This window comes from Apus apus, chromosome 5 (assembly GCF_020740795.1).
Source record: "Apus apus isolate bApuApu2 chromosome 5, bApuApu2.pri.cur, whole genome shotgun sequence".
NCBI classification, from domain to species: Eukaryota; Metazoa; Chordata; class Aves; order Apodiformes; family Apodidae; genus Apus; species Apus apus.
In genome coordinates this window covers 29,779,382-29,805,902 of record NC_067286.1, presented here as the reverse complement: position 1 = coordinate 29,805,902, position 26,521 = coordinate 29,779,382, and the positions used below count along the sequence as shown (strand labels likewise).

At 44.7% G+C, this 26,521-nt stretch overlaps 2 protein-coding genes across 3 annotated transcripts in view; both read right to left on the bottom strand.

Moving 5' to 3' along the window:
* LOC127385064 (cytochrome c oxidase assembly protein COX16 homolog, mitochondrial) overlaps positions 1–3,715 on the bottom strand; it is a 48,482-nt gene extending 44,767 nt beyond the window's left edge. The window contains exon 1 of the mRNA XM_051620323.1: positions 3,598–3,715. Within this exon, the coding sequence (XP_051476283.1) occupies positions 3,598–3,657 (60 nt within the window). The 5' untranslated portion in view covers positions 3,658–3,715. The remainder of the gene's footprint in view (positions 1–3,597) is intronic.
* Positions 3,716–6,874: 3,159 nt separating this feature from the next.
* SYNJ2BP (synaptojanin 2 binding protein) overlaps positions 6,875–26,521 on the bottom strand; it is a 95,418-nt gene continuing 75,771 nt past the window's right edge. Inside the window, exon 5 of one of the 2 annotated variants that reach the window (XM_051620320.1) lies at positions 6,875–10,011. In XM_051620320.1, the coding sequence (XP_051476280.1) occupies positions 9,769–10,011 (243 nt within the window). In that variant the 3' untranslated portion in view covers positions 6,875–9,768. The remainder of the gene's footprint in view (positions 10,012–26,521) is intronic. The other variant, XM_051620319.1, reaches the window with a different exon arrangement.

Sequence of the window (26,521 nt, the reverse complement as noted above, 5' to 3'; positions counted from 1 at the left end):
GAGAAAAACCAAGAGAGTTACAGAAAACATTCACAAATCTAGGCTTCCTGCAGGTTTAATTCCTACCTCCTGCAGTCTTTTTGGTGCTCACAAAGAAACAGTCTTAACTTCTGAGAAGCAGGACTGAAAACTGTGATTTACACATCTTCCTCTGAAAGCTGCTGTCAGTTTGAGGCTTCAAGATCAACCAAGAAAATTCCTTCTCCACCAAAGTATTCTAACAACCCCAAGCCCAAAAGAACAAAGAAAAAAGATCAAGATAATTTACACTAAAAAGTAAGAAATATTTTAATTTATATTTGTGCATGCATGTGTATAATGAGACATTAATCTGTCTTTGAATTATGATCTCTTTAACCTCGGAGCCTTTAGAAAAAGCAACACAGAGATTTTTTCAATCCAATATGCACTGTAAAAAGGGAAGATATGAAAGCCCTTTGATCTTTTTCCCCACAAAATAAAAGATGGCACTGATGAAAAGTCCAGCAGTACTGAAGAGGAAAATCCTGTACGTGTTTGATGAAAAAAATTATGTACAGGATGCAAGAAAGTAACAGAAACCTTTGGTTTCAGTTTTATGAACAAATTCAGGATAATTTTAAAGGTTATGAAGGCATGTTCCAGCTGATTCTGTGCATAGATTCAGTGTCTTTTGCCTGTAATCAATCTTTTATGAAAATTCTGTTCAGCTTCAGAGACGCTTTCAGAGTTCAACACACAGCTATGGAACTGCCAAGAACTGCGTGAATTCTCCTTTTTCTAACTCCTTGGGAAGCCTTTGGGTAGCAACACAAAATTCTAAAGTATTCATAGAGAAGAATAATTTTAAGGTAGGGAGACATGAAACCCTGGAAAGAAATATAATAAATTATTTTCCTATATAATTTTGTCTCTGCAGTAACAGAAATGGAATGAAGTGAGGAAGTACAAAATCAAAGAAACCAGTCTCAAATATGTCTGCTACGACCTATGGCAAATCATGCAAAAACACCAGGAGGGCCAAAAGGACAAACACAGGTCTACCTTGGAATGTGAAGCTGAAGTCCTGCCTTCAGTACTGAAGCAGAACTGGGAAAATCGACACCATCATTGCCAGATGGTTGTTTAACCTTTCCTTAAAAACCCTAAGTATGTACCAAGTGCTCCATGCTAACAAAGAGTAATATTTTCCTAGCGTCTGATCTAAAGCTCATTTATTTTGGTACTTTCTTTACTATGAAAAGCAATCACCACTCCAAATATATAACACACAGAACTTCTCAGACTTTTCTAAAATAAACTAAGTCAGTTCTTTCAAGCATTCCTTATCACTGGGTTGTCTGCTGTATCTTTTATGTTACTGTACTCTAGGCTTTACAGTTTGTCTTCATCATCTCTACAATGGCACCATAAAGCTGCAAAATTACTCCAGCTGAGGACTGAGCAGCCTGGAAGAGTGCTGTTCCATGTTTTGTTTACCTTTTGATAAGTTTCAGTTTCTTATTTCTCTTTTTTCACAGTATTACAGCCCACGTTATTTCTGCAGGGCCCATCTCACCTAAGACAACATTCAGTTTGGAAGGCACCAAATAACATCATTTCATAATGTTGTTTCAATTCTTTGAGAACACAAATGCTAGGAAGCACATCTTTGCCATACTTTCTCCAAAGTTCAATCCTCACAAGGAAGGTAATGTAGAAAACTTTATTAAAGTCAAGATCTCGTGTACCAGTTATATCTTCTCATCTACTATAATAGTTAAACTATCAAATCTGATACACTTCTTTTTGAAAAGCTATGACAACTTTTTCCTACACCAGCTCACCACCTCTAAGAACCTATAATTTAGTCATGCAGTATTTTCTCAAAACCTTCTATGGAGGTTAAATTGAGCTGGAGAGTACTAAACTGCCTGGGTTGCTTGGATTTTGAAAGAGAAGTCACAAACCTCAAGTAATTACATAAACAGGACTAACAACCTAAAACTATGTCCAACCTTAAACATACAAGAAAAGTGTTATTCATGTCAGAACACTCAAGAAAACAAAAAAAGACATTAAAAAGCAGAAAGCAAATAAATTCAGTCTAAGCATGAAATCGGCAAAGTTCTGGACAGCCTTTTAGGTATATATGCATGCAGTGGGGTATCTAAACAGCTATCACACTGCACTTGATCACAAAATCACAGAATGCTTAAGGTTGGAAGGGACCTTAAAGATCATCAGGTTCCAACCTTCCTGCTATGAGCAGGGACATGTCACACTAGACCAGGCTGCACAAAGCCTCATCCAGCCTGGCTTTAAACATCTCCAGAGGGAAGGAATCAAGAACCTCCCCTAGGCAATCCCCTTTCAGTTTAAAACCATTACCCCTTGCCCTACCATTACCCTCTCTGGCGAAAAGCCCCTCCCCAGCTTTCCTGTAGCCCCTTCAGGTACTGCAAGCCCACTACAAGGTCTCCCTGGAGCCTTCTCTTCTCCAGGTTGAACAGCGCCAACTCTCTCAGCCTGTCTTCATAGCAGAGCTGCTCCAGCCCTTTGATCATCTTGGTGGCCCTGCTCTGGACCCTCTCCAACAGCTCCATGTCTTTCCTGTGCTGAGGGCTCCAGAGCTGTACACAAGTACTCCAGGTGGGGTCTCACCAGAGCAGAGCAGAGGGGCAGAATCACCTCCCTGGCCCTGCTGGCCACACTTCTTTCGATGCAGCCCAGGATGTGTTTGGCTCCCTGGGCTCCAGCACACACTGGGGGCTCATGTCGAGCTTCTCATCAACTACCACCTGCAAACCCTTCTCCTCAGGGCTGCTCTCCAGCCATTCTCCCCACAGCCTGTATTTGTGCCTGGGGTTGTGCCGACCCAGGTGCAGGACCTTGCACTTGGCCTTGTTGAGCTTCATGAGGTTGGCACTGGCCCAACTCTCCAGCCTGTCAAGGTCTCTCTGGATGGCATCCCTTCCTTCTAGGGTGTCACCTAGTCCACACATAATTATGCCTCACCTATCACTTTAAGGACAACCTATCAACAGATTTAACTCAAATCCTTTCTGTTTATTTAGATGTACAAATGATCAGACCAACACTGCTGTTGCAGTTTAAAATCTGCTGAAAAGCTAAAGTCAGGCAGTCACATAAGCAACATTTTAAAGAGAACACACCAAGCTGCACTTCCCTCACCTTTTATTTAGGAACACCTTTAAGAGCGTGCTTTACACACCTCTCCTTGACCTCCAAAGGCCACCGCGGCACGGCAGCCGGGGCAGGCCAGGGCTCCGGCTCCCCTTGCACCTCCTCTCCGGGCACACACACCTGCAGGACCCTGGAGGTCCCGACGAGCCTGAGAGACAGAAGCACCGGCCACCAGGAGTGCGTGTCTCGCCCCTGCCCGTAAATGACACCAGCAGAGCCCTCCCCGCGGGGTGCCGGCCCCCCTGCCCCCGGCAGGGCCCCGCAGGTGGCCCGGGCCGTGCCCGCAGCGCCCGGCTGCCCCGTCCCCCGGGCCGCGCCCCCAGCGCCCGGCTGCCCCGTCCCCCGGGCGTCCCGCTCGCTGCCCCGGGGCGGAGCGCGGCACCGGCCCGCCCCAGGCCGCGCCTCCTGCCGGGCCCCCGGCCCCGCGCTCACCAGCAGGGGCACCCCGAAGGTCATGGTGCGGCCCCGCCACAGCTTGCGCAGCTTCTCCATCCGCCTCCCCGCCCGCAGCGCTTCCGGCGGGTCCGCCCGCCTCAGCGGCCCCGCGGCCCCGCGCCCCGGCAGGCCGGGTTCCGCCGGGCGCAGCGCTCGGCAGCCGGGCCGGGCGGGCTCTTCCCTCCCGTCTCCGGCCGGTCGCTTGGTGGAACAACCCGCGGAGCCCCGCCCGAGGCGGCCGGACGCTGCCAGGTCACGGGCTGTGAAGCCGCGGGGCCGTGCCGGGCGTGACCCTCCCGCCGGCCGCCCCGAGCGGGAGCGTGGCTGAGGAGCCCGTCCCTGCATCCCTGCTGCCGCTCGGGCCTCTTGCAGCTTCCCCGTTCCAGACCCGCGCTGTGACACTCTGGGCCGGGGGCCAGCGCTGCTGTGCGCGGTGCTGGGGTCTCTGCTGTGGGCGACTTCGGTGCCCGGGAACGCCCGTTCGCTGGTGCCGCACAAGGCGGCTCGAGGACAGGCCGCTGTGGTGCTGCCATCCGCGAGCAGCAGTTCCTGCTGTCCCCGTGCCAGGACTGAAGATTCAAAACGAATCACTACGGCATCATCGCCAGTGGTGAGATGAAGGCACCATCCACACAACTGCAGTAACCCACGCCTGGCTCTGAATTATCCTCCTGAGATAAAATTCCCTTTGGATGTGAAGAGGAAGAGGAGGTCACCTTCAGTAAGGTCACCTCTGGAAGCCAGAGACATGAGAAAACAACGACAGACCGTGGAGACAACAGCTCTCAAGATAACAGCCTGGCCAGCAGCTCCGTGCTGCCACAGGGCCCGGCGGTCTGCCACAGGAAGGCCCTTCGAGAACCTTGAAGGTGAAAAACAGAACATGTTTCACCAGACAAGCCCATTCCTGCACACAGAGGAAACCCCTGCAGCAAATAGTTTGGGAAGAAGCGAGGGCTCATGCCGTGAATAATTATGAAAAATCCATGTAAACGTGGATAGCTGCTGCAGCATTCCCAGAAGTGAAGAGGGTGTTCCACCAGTCAGCAAGGCAAGGATTGCCTTTTCTTGCTCAAGGAGCTCTAGGTACCGAAGTCTAGAGAAGATTTAGCACTAGAGAATATTTAGCACTGCATACACCTGCCTTGTAAGGACTTCCAGCAATTGAGGTAGATTTCACAGATGTAGGATTACCAACCTCACTGAGCATGCCTATCTGATTTGTGCTGAACAATTATTGAGACTTTCAAGTGAGAGGACTTTGCTCAGACTCCCAACACTTTTCTGTGTTCTGAACTTCCATTTATGCTTCTGTGGGTCATTTGGTAAAAGGACTTGGCTTGTGTAAAACAATTTCAACAGAGCCAGAGGTTTCACCTTCCCCACCCATCAGGAAAGCAAGCCTGCAGAATTGAGGTCAGGGACATTTCAAGAACACAAGAGGCATGGAGAAACCAAGAGCTTCTGCACCTTACACCTGAGATGCCTTGGCAGGATGAGAGGCAGAGCAGGGCTGAAACATTGCCATTCAGAATCATTAATCATGGAGTGCCCTGCCAGAGACAAACATATGCAGCCTCTGCCATCTCCAGTGAGAGCTGAAGGCTGTGTTAGTGTTCACACAGTGGATGGACACAGCCAGCTGAATCTTCACTTGTAACAAGAGACAAGCCAGATTAATGTTGTTAAGCTGCACAATCAGTCCCCACTAGCTTCTGGAGGTGAACACACGCCTTACTGAGGCGTGAGCTTTCCATCAAAGCTCAGTGATTAAAGCAGTTGTGTAGGCCTGGCCACTAGCCATGTCTTTAATTCTGTAGCCTGGACTTCTAAGGAAGGAACATTGCCACGACCATACTGTCTGTTTTCCTGCATTGTTATCCCTTTTCCCAATCACAGTGAAACCCCAAAAGCTTTTATAGCCTTTTCAAAACCAAGCTGGCTACAACAGTGCTGACAGACTATCACGCTCTTGAGATTTAGAGCCATTCATTCATTCATTCCTGCTAGTAAATAAATGTGCCATGCCATCCACTCAAACACCTCTCAGCTACAGCCACATGCACAGTGACACGTTAGAGTGAATGGTGACGTGTTAGAGATAAGAGCACGTATTCTCTCACATATGTAAGTTTTCTGAACATGTCAATAACCCACCATGTACATACAAACTGAGAAGGAAGTCAAGCACATATAATAATAAGATAAGCTAACTATTGCAATTCAGTGGCCACAAACCTGTTCTGGAAGCCTAGAAACATACAAACAGAACTAAAGAATTAAAAATAACACAGCAGGAGATGACTGCTTCTTCAGCAGCTCAATAACACAAAGACAACATGGGTCTGAATTCCAGAAATGCAGGGAGCAGTGACAGCAAGAGGACAGGTCTGTATTCATCCCTCCCCCATGCTGAGACTGAGATGAACTCATCACAAGCTCAGAGCTGGGGAACCAACTTACTCAGCGCCTCTAAAAGCACAACTGTCCATTTTTAAACTTCATATGCATTTGAGAGAAAAACCTCAAATCTCAGACTCACAACTGAAAAAAATAACCCTGAAAAGTAAAAGTAAGCACCTGAAATTAAGTGTTTGAATCATGTAATGGTTTGGGTTGGAAGGGACCTTAAAGATCATCTGGTTCCAACCCCCTCCCACTAGACCAGGTTGCTCAAAGCCCCTCCAACCTGGCCTTGAACACTTCCAGGGATGAGACAAACTTTCCTGGTCAACCTGTTCCAGTGTCTCAACCCTCTCCCGCTAAAGAATTTCTTCCTCATGTCAAATCTAAATCTACCCTCTTCCAGTTTAAACCCATTACTCCTTGTCCTATTGCTACATGTCCTTGTAAAAATTCCCTCTCTAGCTTTCCTGTAGGCCCCTTGAGGTACTGGAAGACAACTATTTACCTGCAAACATCCTGAGAAGAAGTATTATCTCTTTCCTCTCCCCCTAACTTTCTCCAGAAACAGTTTATCTTGTAACTCTAATACTGCAGTGTGAGGCTAACCTCAGCTTTGGTCTCACTGTCCCACCTGAGTATTATTAGTCCTCAGTTATGGAAATAACCCACAGCTGCTGACACACATGTGCAGAGTTGGTGTCCTCTCACTCCAGCTCACTCCAGGGCACTAAAAGGGCTTGTGCCTCTACTGTGGGGTGTTCTCTTTAAGATTCATAAGTTGATATTTTGTTTTTATTGGCAACTGTTGGTATCTAGAAATTCCCCATGGTGTTATGCTCTAAAACAGCAAGAGAAAGCAAATATGAAACTAAATACAAATATATAATTATATAATAACAATAATTTTGTAATATTTTGAAGGATAAGAAAAGTGCCTAAAACAATTATGCTGTGCCAGAGATCAACAGTAAATTAGACTTTTAAAATGTTTTGATGTTTAATAAACTAAAATGCTGTTAAATTACAGAGGTAAAGCTATAATCAACATATATTTTATTTCCAGTTTCCCTTTTTGGTGTGGGAAAAAACACTTTTGAAGATTGGAATATATTCTGGTTTTGATTTACAACAGAATTTTGATGCATCCTCGATGTGAACCCTACTGCCATAAGCCCATAGACAAGCATAAGAGTGGATAAACATCTGTTTTTTATGACATTGACAGGTCACCCCAAGTGTTGCTCACCGTACTTCCAAGCATGTATTCATGTCCCCAGGGAGGCTGAACACAGCTTTCTTGTCTGGGTTACAATACAGCCAGTTAAATGTTTCACTTGTTGAAATACTGTGTGAGGGTTTTCTTTGTGAAACACCTCTGGAGCCCTGGTTGTCTCCTACATGCATACATGATCTGGAGCTCAGGTGTGGAGTGGAAACACGGGGGTGATGGCTGGCTGGCTTTTGTCATATCAGGAACCAGGTGCTTCTGGCTGCAGTTTCCCTGGCCTAGAGAAAAGCTCTGGGAAAGCCTATTCTCACTTTCCTCCAGAGAAGGATCTAAAAAGAGATTTTAAAATTCACTGCACATAATGTGCTGCTGGCTGTTGGCAGGCTCCCTGGGAACTTCAGACAAATGGAGCTTGCACCACTGGTTTAGGCTGCAATGACCATGACTGCAGGGGAATAGGCAGTGCAACAGTACATTGCATAATGTTGTTTCTGGGCAGCAGGAGAAGGGGATGGAAATCTTATTAAACATCCCTGGACTAGCCGGAATAATCAAGACTGGTGCTGGATTGGATACCAGGAGCTGCAGAATTGCTCACAATGCAGCACTGGCTGTGAATAGCCAAGGTTAACAAGGAACATGACTTTCATTAAACACAGACCTTGCAGCAATTTGCTCAGAGGATGAAAATAAGAGGCATGTTGTAAAGGTTTTGTTGCCTGAACATGCATCACTTCAGGGGACGGTGGAGTGAGATCATCCTGTGAGTTATATTTCCATCCAACAGATCTTTCCAAAGCCTCCTGCTTCACCAAGAGTGTGCACATGTAACAAACCATAAAGCACTGCCTGTACGGACATGATGTACATCATAGCCAAGACCTTCAGCCCTGAAAGCACACAATTCTGCATATCTGAGCTAAAGAAACATCTGGTTGGACTTAGCATGCTATTGCAACCAATAAAAGGAAACAACCACCCATCTAAGGGCTTGTACATCTTCCTGGGTGGAGGGTGAAAGTCCTGACTTGGTAGTAGCTGTTGAGAACTGCATTTCTAATATGGCAACCCCCTCTCAACACTGTGCCTTGTCCATTTTCATCCTCCTTTGTATAGCCAAGAGGAGTTGCCAGGGAGAAAGGGGGCCTGTATTTCCCCTTTGATTCTCTCCTACATAGTCTGACTAGAACTCCTATTGAGGTAACTGAGTGGAAGAGTTGGTATACCTCTCCTTTCCTCCTCCTCTACTTTCTTGTCAGTTGTCAGAATAAGTGTAAATACATTCAAGGACCAGATTCTTGTCTGCCTGGAGAGGCCAGTGAGCCAGCTGTGCCCATTTTTTATGCCACTGAAATAGTGCACATAACAGAAGGCACCATGGTGGCTCATGCATGGGAAGGGTCATCCATGCTTTCCTGATTTGACCCTAGGTTTCCTCCTCCACATACCAAAAGAGAAGAGAAGGAAACAGGTAGACATTCTTTGGGTTCACCACTTATTTTTACCTTCTTGGCTTGGCTCAAAAATAGGCTGGGGAAAGGTGGCTCAGGAGCCACATTTTAGGTCTATGAGTGCAAGATCAAAAACTGAAGGAAATACTAATCTTCCTAACAGATTCCCTCTTCTCTTCCTACTGCTACAGAGGGCCATTTCCCCAAAGGCAGCCAGCAAATGTCAGGTAGGAGGGAGATTCCCCAGGGAATATGGGGAAAAAGAGGAAACCAGGAACACTGCCTAGAAGTAGGGGAACTGAGAGGGGTCTGTGCCAAAAAGCACCAATATGGTCAACAGTCATCTTTGTACCTACTTAAGTAGCTGCCTGTAAACACTGCCCCATCCTCTTTTTGACCCCAAAGAAAAGCCACAGTAACACATTCATATTCTAGGCTCTTTGTTATTATTTTCAAGAGCAGGACAGTCGTTTGAGCTCTTAAATTTGAGTACTGAAAACTAGTGGTTTAGAACAGCAGCACCTTTCATTTGTCCTTCACATGAGTTAGAAACCTGGTAATTACAAAAGGGAGGGACTGAGTGGAGCTCATTGCTGGTCTAAGAGACAAGAAGGTTGAGTTCCGGCTCTGCTTCCTTCACCGAGTCTGGGGAGGAAATTTGCCGTACACCCCAGCCAAAACAGGAGGGGGCTGCTGGGCTCATGTGGGTGGGGAAAGAGATAAAAAGTTAAAACAGTTCCAGAGAAGGAACATCTCAGTATGGTGTCGCTCTGCCCATACACATGCTTTCATACCCAAGAGAGCCAGCAGTTCTCTGTGGACTGAGGAGCATGGGGTCCCTGGGAGGAGAGTCCTGTTTAGTTGCCATGCTCCCCAGCTCAGTGTTCACAGTCATTTTGCTGAGCAACTGTAGTGGCAGTCCCTGGAAAAGGGACTGAAGTTTCACCTCCTTAGTAGAAAGGGATTTCCCTCCCCTGCATTGTCCGGTGAATAGGAGGAGAAATGAAGGTGTGCAAAAATGTGTTAGAAAGAAATAGTACAAGAGAGGAGGAAGATGTTATTTGAGGGCATACTGGGCACAGTTTAGACCCGGGTATGCCTGCAGGTTCGCGAGGTGCCTGAGGCTGAGGGGGCCGTGGAGGTGGAGGGGGACTCCTCATCTGTTGTGTCCCCCTGCTCCTCCTTGTGGAGGCCGAGGCTGATGTGGCTCTGCAGGGCTGCTGGGGTCAGCCACTCCTTGGGGAGGCAGCTCTGGAGGAAGGGGATGCACGAGCTGAAGTAGGCCAGGCGGTTCACCCAGCGGGGGATCTCTTTCCCACATAGGATCTGTGGAGCAAACCAAAAAGGAGTATGGTTAATAGTACCAAAACACGTGCACAGTGGCAATGCCATCCCCATCCATACCACCACCTCAGTATGGTGGATTCCCTGCTGCTCAGAAGAAACGCAAGGAGCTTCTTCTGCAGTCAGAAACAAGAATAAATGCAATTGCTGGACACTCACAGAGTCCTGCCAGCCACAGCATCATAGGAGAGACTGGATCAAAGAGTTCCTCTCAGTTTTCTAGGCAGTCCATGGGTCAAAGGACAGGTCTGCAGGTGCTTCTCAACCAAGTAATGAGGCTCATGTTTTAGGTAGCTCAACATTTTTTGGAAAATGTTCAGGCTGTTGCTGGCCAGACCTTGAGGAGCCCTGAAGCTGAGCCTGACTAGGTGGATGGAGATGCCTGAGAAACTACTCTTTCTGCTCACTTTTCTTCCTTAGGCTGACACACTGGTTCAGTCAAGTCACAGTATCTATGGGTCCTTTTCCTATTCTAGCACATCCACCTTAATTCCTCTTTGTATGGTATTTCCTAAATGTGTAGGGGGGGAAGTAACAAAGAGAAAAATATTAGCTTCTCACTAGACCTGTGTTTCATCCTAGATGCTCCTGGCACTGAGTTGGGTTACACTCTGGTAGCACAGTTACTGTTTTCCAAGGTAATCTCATATTCAGAGCAATGGAAAAACTCACTGAGTACCGCAGACACTTTCTTCTGTAGCATGTGACCACACACACAGGTGCTGTATTTTAGTAGCTGTATCTGGCTTAGACCACATATGGAAAGTTTCCCTTTACATTTTACCATTTCCCTTAGACACAGAATTGTCTGGAACTGCTCAGCTGGGGTGCCTCAAGAACCTGTCTGTAGTAAATATACAGCCTGCATGGCCCTACACTAGTATAAGAGAGCCTAAAGTCTGTGGCAGGTATGGTAGATGTAATACCCAAGTTTTCCTTCCCTCTGAGCACTGTCTGCCACGGAGCAAGACAAGCAGAAATAAAACCCTACCCCACAGAGACATAAACTTGTCCCATAGTTTATATTGATTAGTGGTTCCAGGATTCTCCATACTGCACCTTCAACCAATACTAAATTCCTTTGCTCTTTCTCCCACCCTCTTCCCAGCTAAAACTACACTTAATTTAATACTAATTACTGGAAATACTGAAAGGGTGTTTGTAATCCGCTAAGGAGATGAATTGGTTAGATGTCTGTTATTGATGATAGAAATGCAGTGCTTAGAGGTTTCAAGAGATTTTCAGGGAGCAGCACTGGAGCAGCTGCTAGAGGATGGTACATTGTAGCTCTTATGGCTGATGACTAGCTGGTCCTTCATGTGTATGGCCTGGGCAGAACAATCTTAAGTCCCACTGCAAAAGTCACCTTGAGGATAAGAGAATTAGCTTACTGTAACAGTGTGGAGTTTGCAAAGAGGTGTGGAGAAGGCAGTAGACCTTTGACCATGCTAATTTGACTACACAGCTGATTTTATTTTGACACGCATTGTTTAAAAATCAATGTGTGAAATTGAAGACATTATCATTAGGTATCAGAGAATGAGCAGAGCCATTGAGATGCTAAAATTACTTGCAAGAATAGATTGTTTTTTACCTAATACACCCCAAGGACTTTTAGTTCAGTTCTTACTGGTGCTGCATTCTGCTTAACCTGAGATACAGCTATATGAATCTGTATGAACCTGTAATCTGGGGACAATTACTTTACTAGCAATTATTTATCTCCATCCAGATCTCTGGTTTCCAGTGCTAGAGTGATCACCTGAGCTTATAAACAGATGACCTCTTCTTCTGGAATTTAGACTAATTCATAGAAAATTTGCTGATCCATTTGATTTTCTTATCAGACATATCTGATTGTTTTCACAAGAATACTGCTGAATTTTATTTGTACTCTGCATGTTCTACTCAAACACTGAATTCAAGCCAAAACCAAAAAAATGCAGGACAATTGCCCCTAGATTTTGTAGCATTTCTCTTTCTTCCTCCCCAGAAACTTAGTCTACACATTGCCAGTGCAGAAAGTGACAAGGCTACAGAGATGGTGGATGGTGGCAGAGCAAGTGACACCATCTACCTGGATTTTTGCAAGGCGTTTGACACTAGCCCACATGACATCCTGGTCTCCAAACTCACAAGACTTGGATTTGACAGAAGGACCACTCAGTGGATAAGAGATTGGCTGGATGGCCACACCTAGAGAGTGGTGGTCAATGGTTCAGCGTCCAAGTGGAGGCAAGTGACAAGTGGTGTTCTCAGGGGTCAGTACTGGGACCAGTGCTGTTCAACACCTTTGTTGGAGACATGGACAGCGGGATGGAGTGTATCCTCAGCAAGTTTGTTGATGATACCAAGCTGTGTGGTTTAATTGACACCCTAGAAGGAAGGGATGCTATCCAGAGAGACCTTGACAGGCTGGAGAGGTGGGCCAGTGCCAACCTCATGAAGTTCAACAAGGCCAAGTGCAAGGTCCTGCACCTGGGTCAGCACAACCCCAGGCACAAATACAGGCTGTGGGGAGAATGGCTGGAGAGCAGCCCTGAGGAGAAGGACTTCAGGGTGGTAGTTGATGAGAAGCTCAGTGTGTGCTGGAGCCCAGAGAGCCAAACACATCCTGGGCTGCATCAAAAGAAGTGTGGCCAGCAGGGCCAGGGAGGTGATTCTGCCCCTCTACTCTGCACTGGTGAGACCCCACCTGGAGTACTGGGTACAGCTCTGGAGCCCTCAGCACAGGAAGGACATAGAGCTGTTGGAGAGGGTTCAGAGCAGGGCCACCAAGATGATCAAAGGGCTGGAGCAGCTCTGCTATGAAGACAGGCTGAGAGAGTTTGGGCTGTTCAGCCTGGAGAAGAGAAGGGAGACTCCAGGGAGACCTTATAGCAGCCTTGCAGTACCTGAAGGGGCTACAGGAAAGCTGGGGAGGGGCTTTTCACCAGAGAGGGTAGTGATAGGACAAGGGGTAATGGTTTTTAAACTGAAAGAGGGGAGATTTAGGTCAGACATTAGGAAGAAATTATTCACCATGAGAGTAATAAGGTGCTGGATAGTTTGCCTAGGGGAGGTTGTTGATGCCTTCTCTCTGGAGGTGTTCAAGGCCAGGTTGGATGAGGCCTTGTGCAGCCTGGTCTCGTGTGAGGTGTCCCTGATTGTGGCAGGGAGGGTGGAACCTGATGGTCTTTAAGGTCCCTTCCAAACTTAACCATTCTATGATTCTATGTGAATTTAGTTCTCAAGCAGCCATAAGTCCTAATAAAGACTTTCCCCCAGACATTAATAGGAAGATAAAACCACAGTATTATTCTTTGGAAAATTAGCAGAAACAGCAGAACAGCACACTGTAAGACTACCTGAAATAGAAATCCTGTTTTTAAGCAGATTCCCTAGCAACTGAAATAGCACTTCCCAATGTGGAATCAATGCTGAGACATTTGTATTTTGTTTATGGGAGCTTCTTCACACAGAATGAATCAGAGAGGTAAGGAAAAGCCAAAAAAAGAACAAAGATGTGCAGGCATCTGACCATCAATCATCAAAGGGCAGTTTGTAGAGCTTAAGGATAATGATGAAGTCAAAGTGGTTTCCCTTTCCTCAGTCATGCTTGTCCATGCTTGTCAGTGAAGCCTGGTTACTATTCCACAGCAAAACAAAATGCTCCACAAGAGCAAAAGGGCAGTGGCAGGGAATGTCACTAACACGACAATCTGTTCCTATGGTTTTTTGCTCCTTGCAGTAAGTCATATTGTGCTGGAGGAATCAGCAGTACTTAGCTAATGGCAGAAAAGTGTTTGGGATGGGAAACCCTGCAAAGCAGGGTTGAGAGGCTGGACTACTAGTGATGCTGGCAGGGAAGAGTTAAATATTTACAAACTGGGTGACCATGACGATCTTTGTTTTGAAAACCATAACAAGAAGAATGGAGGGTCCCCATGGTTGGATGCCCAAGACCGTATTTCATGGTTAACTATTGTCTAGAAGCAGACCCATAACAGGATGAAAAATTGAGCAAGGCTGGGTAAGAACTTAGTGGCAGCTGATAGGATGAAGGTGTAAACTCTCGTTATCTTAGCTAATTTTAATGCTAAAAATCACACCCCTTTGTGAATAATGAGCATGCTAATCTGGTAACTTCCCTAAATGTTTTAAACAAAAGCTTAGATGCATATGTATCATTAGAAATGGTAAATGAATCATTGGTAACCAATCATGTATTTTGTTGTGATTTTCCTTTGTTAACTGTTTTCTATATGGGATCCTACCTGTCTCCCAAAAAGTGTGCTGGCTGATGTTAAATGCCTGGCACCCTCTGCAGACTAGAAATGTAGACAAATAATCTCGAATCTGAATGTTGATTGGCTTACTGCACACCAGGTGAAGAACCCAGATTTGGGACACTAGCAGTGAAGCCTGGAATAACTCAGCCCATGTAGGGCTTTCCTAAGCTTTGCAAACCTCCTGTGAGTAATGTGCAGCCTTCATCGCCAAGCACAGCTCTTCCTCATCTTTCCATCACTGTCAGGTCCCCGATGGTGTGAGTTACTATTTTCGCCCCACAAAGGCAGCCAGTCCCTGCCACAGACTGAAATCCAGCATTTTGGATAGCAAGCAAAGCTTGTGATTGCCCACCAAGAGACCTGTCCCCTTTTCAGGCAGAAACCTCTGCACAGGCTGCGTGTACTTGCAGCTTCCACTGAGGGGCACCTCCTGATAGAGAGCAACATCTCCCGCAGCTGCAGCTTCTTCTGGGGCCTCTGCCTAAGAGCTGCGAGTGACCCAGCTGGCATCTGCAGAGTCAAGTGGAAAGAACAGTTCAGACATCCATGGCTAAAGTCAAATGTGAGGGAGAAATGGGACATGACAGTTTGGGTGCTATTTCTGGGCAGCTGTCAAATCCACACCAGGATTTCAACTCATCAAGAAACAACTACTTTGGGTTACACAAAGATCCTCTGAGCATCTTAAGCTGTGTCATTTTGCACTAAACAGTCACTGGTTAAAACCTGCAAACTGCCCTGGGAGTAAGGACTACACCCCATCACCTTTTAGTCCCTTAAGTGCCCTAAGAACTGCGCCTCATTGCCACAATGGAAAAATCTGAGTCTTCCTTCTGCCTTCCAAAGGACAATACTATAAATGTGCTGCATTTTGTGAGGGCTTTGGGTCTATGGGCATATGCTGGATGTTACCCAAGATAGTCCAACAGGCTGAGGCAATTTCAAAATAAAATGAAGGGCTGATTAGTTGTAGATCCTAAGAGAAAGCACTTGAATGCACTAAGTACTGCTCTGTGCTGAATGATGCAACTGGGGCAATTCAGGCCATGACCTGAAGCATAACTCAAGGCACTTCAGAAATGTTTTTAAGTGAGCCTTCCCAAAAGCACCATGTAGTGCTCCAATCCATGAAAATCAAGATGAGCAGAGGCAATGTTACATTCCTCAAACAATACATTCTAATTACTCTAATTCTTGTCTTCAAACTGAGGCTCAGAGACCTCAGCACTGAATATCTGCTGAACCACCCACTGCCACTTCCACTTAGCAGCCGTGCTAAAAATGAGATGGCATTCACATGGGACATATATCCATTTGAGCTACTGTACAGTATTCCCCTTGGTGTGTCTTAGGGAATGCAAAGGGCTTTTATGGGCCCCTAAGGAGTCTAACACACACCCAAGAGCACTTTAAAAGCAAAGCCTTTAGAGTCCAAGGGGAATCTTTTTAGTGTTTGCACAAGTTGGATCCTACAAGGCCTAGATAATATAGCATAGATGATGCTTATCAAAATTTCAGAATAAGGCCATTAGATTCAAACCTGCACATCTGCTTAGGCAAAGCTTGCAGACTGTGCTAGAGTAGCCAAAAATCACATGTAGAAAAAGAAGCATGGCAACATGTTGAAATTAGTACTTGGACACAACTAGAAGAAACCATTAACCCAAGGCACAGGGACATCTTTTTTACCACCACTAAACAGGTAGTATAACTGTCCAGTGCTGGCAGAGATAAGGGAGTTTGAGGGCACCAGTCAGGAACAGCACCTCTAGCTCTGAACCCCTGATCATCAGCTGCTTATGGTGTATATGCTTAAGTAACATTCCTGAAAGAGAACAGATATGCAGCCTTTGCAAGGCACCAGAAAGCACAGGCAAAGTTGGTATGTTAGGATCAAGTGCTTCAAACAGATGTGTTTTATGGTTACTGTGTAAAAATGTCAATTTCTACTCCAGGGAGTATCACTGGCCTGTGGGGATCAACAGAATAGATGAGGGGGGCTGTGAAGCTGCACGCAGCACATGTTCATCAGAGCCAGGAAGGGCCTGGCCCTGCAGATACAGCTGAGAAGCTGCAGATGAGGCTGTATGAGCTCAGTAATGAGGCTGCGTGCTGGGAGGTAGCATCCTGAGTCAGAGGCAGGAAGGAAAAAAACCTTTACCATTAATTTAAGCAACTGTCTAAAATCCTGCTATTCTTCTATGCAATCCTTTTTTGTTCCACAGCAGGCAGGGCACTGCCACTCCTACAGCTCCTGCCCAGGGCTGCAGGTGTTTCTCCCATGTAAAGCAGAAGAAGCATCTGCACTGTCTCCCTGAAACCAGCCAGGAGTGAGAAAAAGGGAAAGCATTGAAAGGAGGGACTTAATACCCAGGGTCTTACTCCCCTTGTGATGACAGTGGGAACATGTCAAACTCTGTGGTCCTGTGGTAGAAGAACAGAGCTGCTTCCACACAGGAGTCTGCATGCAGAGAGAGAGATGCTGAGAACAGAGACAATGGAGTAGATAGTGCTGGGTCAAAGGAGACAGCTGGCCTACAGCACCTCAGCACTCACAGCACTGTTACAGCTTCACTGGCCAGGCCACTGGTGGAGAGGAATGGTGGCTGCAAATGTGACATCTCAATGAACCGTAATTGGAACTGAATGATGAGTGGCACCACCAATTACATATGTACTGACTCTGCAGCATGGCACTACCTCTTTGAGCATGGAATTCCTTGCAACCAGCACTTATAAGTACAGCCAGCAGCTGCAGGATGACAAGGTGGGCAGCAAGTGGCCTTGTAACAGATGATCATTTTGGGAATGCTGAGTATCATTAAATCTGACCTTGTTAGTGGCATTTAAAATAATTACTCTCTCACCAAATGAATGAACAACTGCAATTCATTTGTATTATCCTGATAGCATGAAGAGGAACTGCCTTCTGCTAGCAGGTGCTGTTTTGAGACCAGTAGCTGAGAACAGCAGCTGCCTAATAAGTGTCCATTCTTTCATGTGTTGTGGACAGGCTGAACGTGACCAGGCCAACCCATATGCTTAGAGCGTTGGACATGAAGACTGTATTTCCAGAATAGCTAACCAAGAAAATCCTGTGTTTCAGTCTCAAGCCTTGTTTCCTAACATTGGTGAGCAGCAGGTTACTGCAGATGGAGATACAATGAGAAAAGAGAAGGCAGGAACTCATAGGAACAGGGAAAGACCTTTCTGGCAGTGTTGGCAGAACTCCTAAGCAAAATTTTCCAGTCTCAAAAGCAAATCAACACACTTAGACCATCATTTACATGCTGGACACTTTTCATTTATCAACAGGCAGTGGTGAAATGGACAGGGATTTTCCTTGCCATCTTCATCTGTGGAAATAAGGCATCTGCTCTCAGGCATTTGCACACACTAAGATTCAGGGGCTCCGTGATGGTGCATCTAGAGATGTGAACAGTGTGAACCAGTGTTTATTTATAACAGAGAAAGATACTACTTTTTTTTTTTTTTACTTTTTTTTTTTACTTTCCATTTGGTAAGACAGATGCAAAAAGCAGATAAAATAAAATAGATAGTGCAAAAATACCACAACTTACACCAACCTCAGAGAGATTGAGATTTACACAAACCTCAGAGTTTTTTTTCCAAATTTACTCATAAAATACCTTGATAGTTATCTTTTTGGCTAGATAGATTAAAAGGAAAACCTGAAATAGTAACAGAGGCACATGTGGCAAATCAGCCCTCTTTGAAGAAACTGAAATGATGTGCTACAAAAATTTCCATTCAGGGGAGGGTTGATTTCTGTTGCAAATTGCTTGCCACCTCATACTATTTCCCTGCACAAGTAGATAGACAAGGGGAAAAGGTTGGACTGAAAGGTGCATATAAGAGTTATCCCACTAATCATTTCTGTTGGGCTAGAGGACTCATTCAGGATAGCAAGGCTAGAAAGGTTAATGACAGAACATGAAGTTTTTATTTTTATCGCAGCCTTCATTCCAAGGACTTCCCAAACATATAATAAATTTCAACTAGTACACAAACTACACCTAGAAATCTCATTTTACCACTGCAGAGAAGCCTCATCTGGCAGGCAATGTAGCAGTTTATTAACTGCATGCAATGAAAATTGTGCACAATTACAGTCAGAAATAAGAGGCAAAAATGACATCCATCCAAAGCCATAAGGATAATTTATGGGTGAGGGATGTCTTTATTAATAAGCTTCTTCTACAGCTACACGTATGTGGCAGTTAAAAACAAGAAAACAAACACAGCCTGTTCCCCATAGAGCTTACAACATTCAAACACTGCTGCTGCAGTGAAGCAAGACTTTCCATCAGCTTCAGTGAGGACTGGCTCAGGTGCCAGGAAATAAAGCTTTCCTAATGTTCTTTCATGCCCTGTGGTTGTTTTCTTGTTTATTTGTTCATTTCCTTTTCTCCTTTCTGTCTGTTGGGAGCAGTGTGTCCCCTGCCATTAACAGAATTGCATGTAGGCTTTTACACAACAAAACACCTATCTCCTCCTCTACAGAGACAACTGAAAAACAGTTCTTGACTAAGGAAAACACATATACTCATCTACTTAGGATCTCCTGAAGACTGGTTTATAAAAGCTTTTGCCACTTTTGACTGTGACTCAAATGCCACCTGAAGCTCCCTTCTTCCCTGTTTCATCCTTTCTCTTCGATAGCTTTCAGGATAAAGAGAGCTTCCAGCTTTTTCATAACATTATAATGAGAACTCATGTGTGCCTGGGGAAGGACCCAAAAACGTTTTAGGTTTGAATTATTCACTGATGATTAAAAAAATGTCCTCATTTGGTCCTTGACTCACTAAACCTGTCTTTTTCAGAGAATGTTCTGCAAGTCAAGCTTCCCTAAGGAAAGCAGGATTGTGATATAAGTTTGTTACATGCTGTTAGCTTTGCCTGGACTGAAAAGAAGACCAGTGAATAGCCAGAGAGAAAAGAACATGCACTGGCACTGCCAGAGAGAAAAGAACAATCTCCTGTTGCTTCAGCACAGCTCCACATCTTCTACCAGTAAAGTAAGATCCCTCCATTCTACCAAGGCTCCAACCCCACTGATGAAGGGCAGCCAAGACAGTCACATCATCAGGGACATATACACCAGACACAGCTCTAAAATCAATCAGAGATACTTTACACTGCACTTCACTTACAAGAGACACGTATTTTCTGCGATCACAGTGATACACAATGATAGAAGCTATCTATTGCTACTATCAATAGGACGGAGCTTTGCCAATAATACAAAGAGAAGGGGAAAGAAGCCCTAGCATCCAGCCTAGATGTGATCTGTGTGCAAGGAAGCCTGATTGAATGAAGATCATCCCCTGCCTCCCAAGGATGCTCAGATTGCGTGGCCTCACCAAGCTTCTCCATCCCATCTGGTGTGCAGGTTTAATAATATCACTGTGGTGTCAGCATCAGTAGTGGGTATGCTGGATGCCTACCTCAGTCCTCTGTAACCATCAGGTTGCAGGATTCACTGTGCAGACTCCATCTGTTAATCTCCAAGGTATTTCCTATTGGAGACCCTCCTTTTAGGCTGATTTGAGAGAGTCCTGCTGAGTTTAGGAGACTGGGAGGTATTTTACCACTCAGGTTGAGCATTGCAGTGCTGCAGCTCTAATACTGGCTGAAAAGAAGTCCATAATGCCTCCCCTGTAGAAGCCAACCTCATCAATTTTCCAAGGCTTACCAAAGTGACCTCAGGTGCTCAGGAGACTTTTCCCCTCCCATGACAACAAAGAATGAGCCAAGCTCACTCCATTCACCTTGTTTTCCAAGGCCCCTTCAGCCAAGGGCAAGACACTCAGTTTGCCAAAATACTTTTCTCTCTCTGGAAACTTCTGCAAATTCACAGCTTCAAAAGGAGCTTCTAAAAGCACAAACACACAATTTCTGATTTAGGCCTTCTTGTCCTGCTGAAATGTGTTGTCTCTCTATTTATGTAAATTATTAAAGTAGGACAGTTCCCCCAGAAAAGGCTGAAGGACTCCCTGCTCCAGAACAACTGGTTGCTAATATTTAGGAGAATTTTTGCTGAAATGTAGGAGGAAAGGTAAATATATATTTAGTCCAACTTATTCTCCCACACCCCAGCAAGCTTCTCTGTATCCATAAATCTCTCAGCTACTTGAGGATGAGTATGCCTCACCAGATAGTTCTGCTTGAACCCACAAAACCTCCTAGCAAAAGTTTTATTAAAAATATCAGATCCCTCTAACAGGCTCTGCTTTTGATGATTTGGTTTACTTTGAAAAACCTAGTTCGGCTCTAATAATTAGTTCAAATTTTAGCCATTTACCCAGATGGCATCTCTGATCCAATCCTGTGGATCAAGAAATTTTGAGCAATAAGGAAACAAATCCTTTAGTATTTAAAGGAATAAAGGGGTGAAAATGATGAGTGAGTACAAAAGGAAGCTGGATGTGATACCAATCTGTTTTACTGAATGGTTTTTAATCCCTCATATCCAAATGACCTTAAAGAGCCTTCTGAAGAATGATCACATGTGGATGTGAACCATGTGCACTGACTTCAGCACTGGTTCTAGTCTTTTTTAATAGATTTCTCTAGGTATAAGAGAAAGTAATGAGAATTTAGGTAGCAATTAGGGATGTTTAATTTTGCTTCACCATCCCTCAGACATGTGGCCAAATTCTGCTTTCATTGACTCTGGGGGAATTTGTACCAGATCACTCAGGTGTTTCTGAGCTAGGTGCAGCCCAGGGGCTGCTGCAGATTCTTTGACTGTACTCTTAAAGTACAAAAAGGTCCTACTAACACAGACTCAGCCTACTCCTGCCTGCCTTCTCCTTTCTTTTTTTTTTTTTTTTTTTTTGGAGGTGGGGGTGGGTTGTAGTTTTAGAACAGCTGCAAGACAGATAAATAACTCCAGACTGGGAACCTGATACAAAATAGAGAGTATTTTGACCTTTTCTGGTACTTAAGATAAATTACAGATAGAAATCAAAAAGAAGTCATTGCTCTTTCAAGAAGAGGGAGGAAAGACATGATGAAAGAATGAAAAATTCTGTCACTGCTGTCCTCAGGTAAAGTTCCAACATCAACAGTTACTAACATGAATCAAAATCAGTGCCTCAAATAATTGCCTAATTATGGTGAGCCCATAAGACCGACTGGCATTATTTCTATTCTATGACTGGTAAGGCTATTGGGGAAAAAAGGGGGCTATCTTCTCTGGTGCTCAGAAGCCACACTTCTTTAATAAATATGTCTCATGTCCTATAGCAAGGTGCTGAAGAATTTCCTTAAATAGGGATCATTCCAGTTGCTTGGCAGTAAGCACACATGAAGGGAGAAGGAGTGGTTTCCTCAAGTCATACCACTTATCTTCCAGTTCTGGTGCGGATTCAAAGGTGGTTTTCTCCCTTCCCATGGTGGTTTGCCCTTTTCCCAGACATGCTACAGCAACTGTCATCACTCCTGTAAGAACATAGCTCCATAGCTCACCTTACAAAGGAAACTTCAAAAGCATGGACAATTGTTGGTGAGAAATCAAGTGAGTCATCATCTGTTTGTGAATGGGCTAAGCAGCAAAAACTTTCTCAGTGTCTTCAAGCTGCAGTGAGATGGTGTGATCCTTACACTCAACTTTAAGGCATATTGCCAGACTGGAGAACTTGGAAGCAGAAAAACCTTCATTCTCCCTCTGATCCTGTAGTTACTGCTGTCTTCTTCAAAGGAGCTGCCCTCAGGCACTGTACACTCACCATTCACCCCACACATCAGCAGGGCTCATATACTTATATGCCCATATTTGAAGCCCTGGCAGTCAACCTTCCACCTTTACGTGTGTTTGGGGGTACGAGCTGTGCCAGGTTTGCATTTGCCTTGCCTAATATCTGCCTGTCACAAGCCCACATTGTAGAGCTTCAGGATCCTGAGCCACACACTCGCGTTGAACAGAGCCCTCTGACCACAGTCTCACAGTTCCCTGTATCTGCATGCATCTACCCTTATCTGTGCCCAAAGAACAGTCTTGGTGACTAAGTGTGTAACTCTGCATCTGTCTTGGCACCTCATGCCATACTTCCTTGTGGCCCACGGCTGCAGGGACAAGTGCTCCTGCAAAGCAGTGGCATGGCTGGGACCTCAAACCTGCAGGTCCTTGCAGCCCCGGAATTACTTTGAGCTTGGCTTTTTCCTGAAGGCACAAATGTATTCCTCTCCCTTTATATCTGCTTTAGAGTAATTTGTAACTCTTTCCTTTTGTTATCTTACATCTCCTTGTTCTGAAAAATCAGGAAAATCAACAAATCACCTTATGGAAAAAAACTAATTATTTTAGCCTTTTTTCTTGTTTTAAAATGTTTTTCTGCTGTTGAGAGTCAGTATTTTTTCCAGCTGGCAGATTTTTAATAGCCTCTTTCATTCACCAAGGCAACTCATAAAGAACATAAGTATTTTGCAATTTCTTCAAGGGCCACTTGGACTTATTGCTACATGCATAGATGGGGGATAGTTAGGAACATAGTGACGTAACAACAGATGATCAAACAGAAGGACTTCAGGCAACATTGATGTGACCCTAATGGAATTCCTCACACATACGTAGCCTTATCAAAATGCCAAAATCCCTGCTGTGTACCAGCAGTATCACCTACCTGGAGTACTGACATACAGAATGGCACAGAAGCTCAGAACAGGGTGGAAAAGTTGGTCTGTGCTACTGATGGCCTGACTGATTTTGATTTGCAGAAATTGCAGGCATAAGTCTCCTCAAAGGACCCCCCATCCTCCTGGACAGTTTCTTCAGAGAACGTGGTCCTGAAACTACTTGATTTCTAAGATTGTCAACATAAGCAACTTGAAATGAACAAGCTTCTTGTAGGCAAATTGCTACTCCCAGTTTGATGAACCTCTTCATTTTAACCCACAATTTGCTTTAGTGGTTTATAACTATAGGTACCATGGGACCATGTTGCAGGAGTCAGAGTGACTAAGGCAACCCTAACTACATTTTCACTGCTTATATCAAGCTTCCTCCCTTTCCCACACTGACACAGATGTGAAGTGTAAAGGAAGACCACAAAGGAGTATTAAGTGGTGTATGTACCAGTAACCTTAAATTGAAGCTGGGCAAATGCATTGGGGGATGCATCCCATTTCTCTCTCATGACTATCCACTAGGAAATTCTGCCCTTCTTTACACCAGAACTTTATTCAAAACTAATTGAGATGGTGTGCAGAACTTACTAGGATTAGACTTATGCTGTCTGGTAGTTCCTTACTTAAGTAATTCAGAGTTCCCCAGTGAAGAAGAATTTCTCAGGAAATCTGCAGAAAGAGACTTGGGATCATGTAGCATGTTCTCTGCATTGCTCACTGAGAAAGCTGCCAGGAAATGGCATTGGAGAAGATGAAGTCTGAACAGCTGCAGGTAAAACAGAGGCATGCTCTGTTTTCTTTCCACAGGAGCAGCTTTGTGAGTAGACACAGCTATGCCTCTTTGATCCAGTAGCTGCTCATTAGAAGTCCACAGGGAACTGGCAAAGCAAGAAGAGATCTAAGTCTTGAGCAAGTAGGAATATGCTTGGCAGTCTACAATAGGGAGTAAGGAGAATTCAGAGCTAAGTGCCAGGGAGGGAGTAACAAAGCCCTCACTACAACTTACAAGTGTAGGTGGGTAGGAAGATCAGAAGAGATGCGTGGCACTGCAGGGAAAGCAGCATGCAATTAGGCTGCAACAGCATTGCAAAGGGAGTTTTTTCCAGGGGTAGATAGCAGGTCAAAGGCATACCCAGTGGTTAAGTAGAGCTTATGTGCTTGTGTTGGACTTGCTACAGTCCAGAAACTTTTCAAGATGCACAACCAAATGGCAGAGTCATGAACATAGGTCTGGACATATTCCTAACCATTAGCAGTCAGCCTGCATTGCCTGCTTAGACCACGAAGTTTATAACTGTTAAAATTAACAGTTACCAGTTATCATGGTGGGACCTTAGGCATTATTGTATTAAATAGGAATGTGACAGAAAAATAATTCATAAACAGATGCAGACAGCAGCTTTCCAAATGGATGTTCTATTTGCTGGGAAAACACTGCTAAAAGACAAGAAAACAAAAATTTGAAAATAAAGCCCGATTCCTGTGGTTTCAGCAGTCCTTTTGAGGATGGGGAACCTGGCTTACAAATCCTGGCAATCAGACACATGGACATTGTCTCACAGTGTGATCCTGAGAAAGCCAGTCTGGGAGAGAGAGCCAGCTTTAGACCTCCTTCCCAGTTCCTTCTGCAGAATCGTGACCTCAGCCAGCAGGACACATGGCTGCATCTGCCCTCAGTCTGTGTGGCCAGATGGTATCCTCCCAGCCCCTGGACCAGCCATGGGGCAACATCTGTAAGCATACTAATTAGCAAGCCCACAGCCAGATGAGGAAATGAAGGCAGCCAAACACAGCTACCTGACACATGGCCATGCAGCCAACTCTCAAGGCCTGCCAGACAGATTTGTGTAAACACGCGTTAACTCATACATCACCACACAGCTATAAAGCTCTAGCTCTGGTTTTGCTCACAAAGAACAATGCAAGCCATCAACAAGCTAATTAACCTTGACAGAATAGAGAGCTGCCACTAAAAGATCTGAGAGCCCTTTTAGAAGGAAGGAAATATCCCAGCATACAAGGATAGTTAGGCAGAGAGCAGGAATGTGAGTTGCCTGGCATTACCCAGAAGGCTCAGAACAGCCATCTCCTGGACTTTCACAACTGCTTATGCCCATAAGCAGAAAGGCCTAAAGAGCTGTAGGAAGCACAGCTGGTCAGTCCCTCTTTCATGCAAAAAATTAGCCTCCACTCCACCCCTCTCTGTGGTGAAAGGGCATTGCAATACTGATTGAATCACCTTTCAGAGAGACTGAGAATTAATACTCATGTAAAATATTTGGCTGCTGTTTGTGTTGCTTGAGTTAAATCCCAGTTTCAGTGAGCAATTTCATTCTGTTGAACAAGATTTCTACATCTTTTCTTCTAATTCTTGGAACAGTTTTCCCAGTTTCCTGTCTCTAACTGCCACATAACAAGGCTATGCATAAATAGATGCTAATTGTTATTATTGCTGCTTCACAGATGGAGAGTCTGAAGGAAAGGGCAATACAAATGCTAAACATACTCATCTTAGAACTGGTTTTAGGGAACAAATATCAGTTCTGTTTTCTGCCCTCTATGGTGACACATATCTACACAGTCTTGAGAGCCACTCATGTAGTCACCATATTCTGTGCACTTCAACACTGCACCTTATAGCTCTACATAGTAGGGCCTGGAGCTTCCAAATGTGGTGATTTTTGTTTTGTTTAGTTTTAATGGGAACTACAGCAAGAAAAAAAAAAAAGGCACAAAGTCTGTACAGTTAAGCAAGCATTCAGATGTTGGGAAATGAGAATAGAAACTTTCATTGCTTCCAGTTCAAGCAGGCTCTGCCCAACAGATTTCAAGCAGTCTTTCCTCCAAGAGGTCAGAAGCACCCCAAGATAAGTTGTTTCTTCTCACCCAGCTTTGAAACACATTGATTGCCAAATTGCTGTGTTTACCAGAAAAGATGGAGACATCTGTCATAAGGTGGCCACCTGTGCTTCTCATCTTGCTGGTAAAGGCACGCTGAATGTTTAGAACATTTGCTTAGTGTGTCTTAACACCAGCTTTTTCTTTAAGAATGTCAGCTCCCATTTTCCATATCTTGATACCAGAGACCACTCAGGGCCTTTTGCTCCTGGGCCTGAAATGCACCTTCTCTGGTTTTGTATGTTTAATACTTTAGGGAAGGATGATAAACATGGACATATGTGAAGAGCAACAGCAATAAAAAAATCCAGCTTGCCTATGGTTTAAACTGACCTAAATCATGAGTGAATTATGCTCTTGGAAGCAGACATGTCACAACTAGCCATTTAGGCTTCTATTTTATTATCTGGACAGGTTAAGGCAGTAAACAAGCACACAGAACCCACTTCAAGAAAACTTAACCCTTAATTCCACTCCTGTAAAGATGTTCACTGAAGGTGTATTGAAACCAAAATTTAAAACAGACTAGTAGGTTTTTATTGAGATCTATCTTATTTGACCTGTGTTTCAAAGGCTGGACAAGGAAGAGGCAATGAGTCATGGCATATAGCAACAGAATCGAGGAAGGCTGGCTTTGAGCTTATGGCTTGGACACAAGACAGAAATTCAGC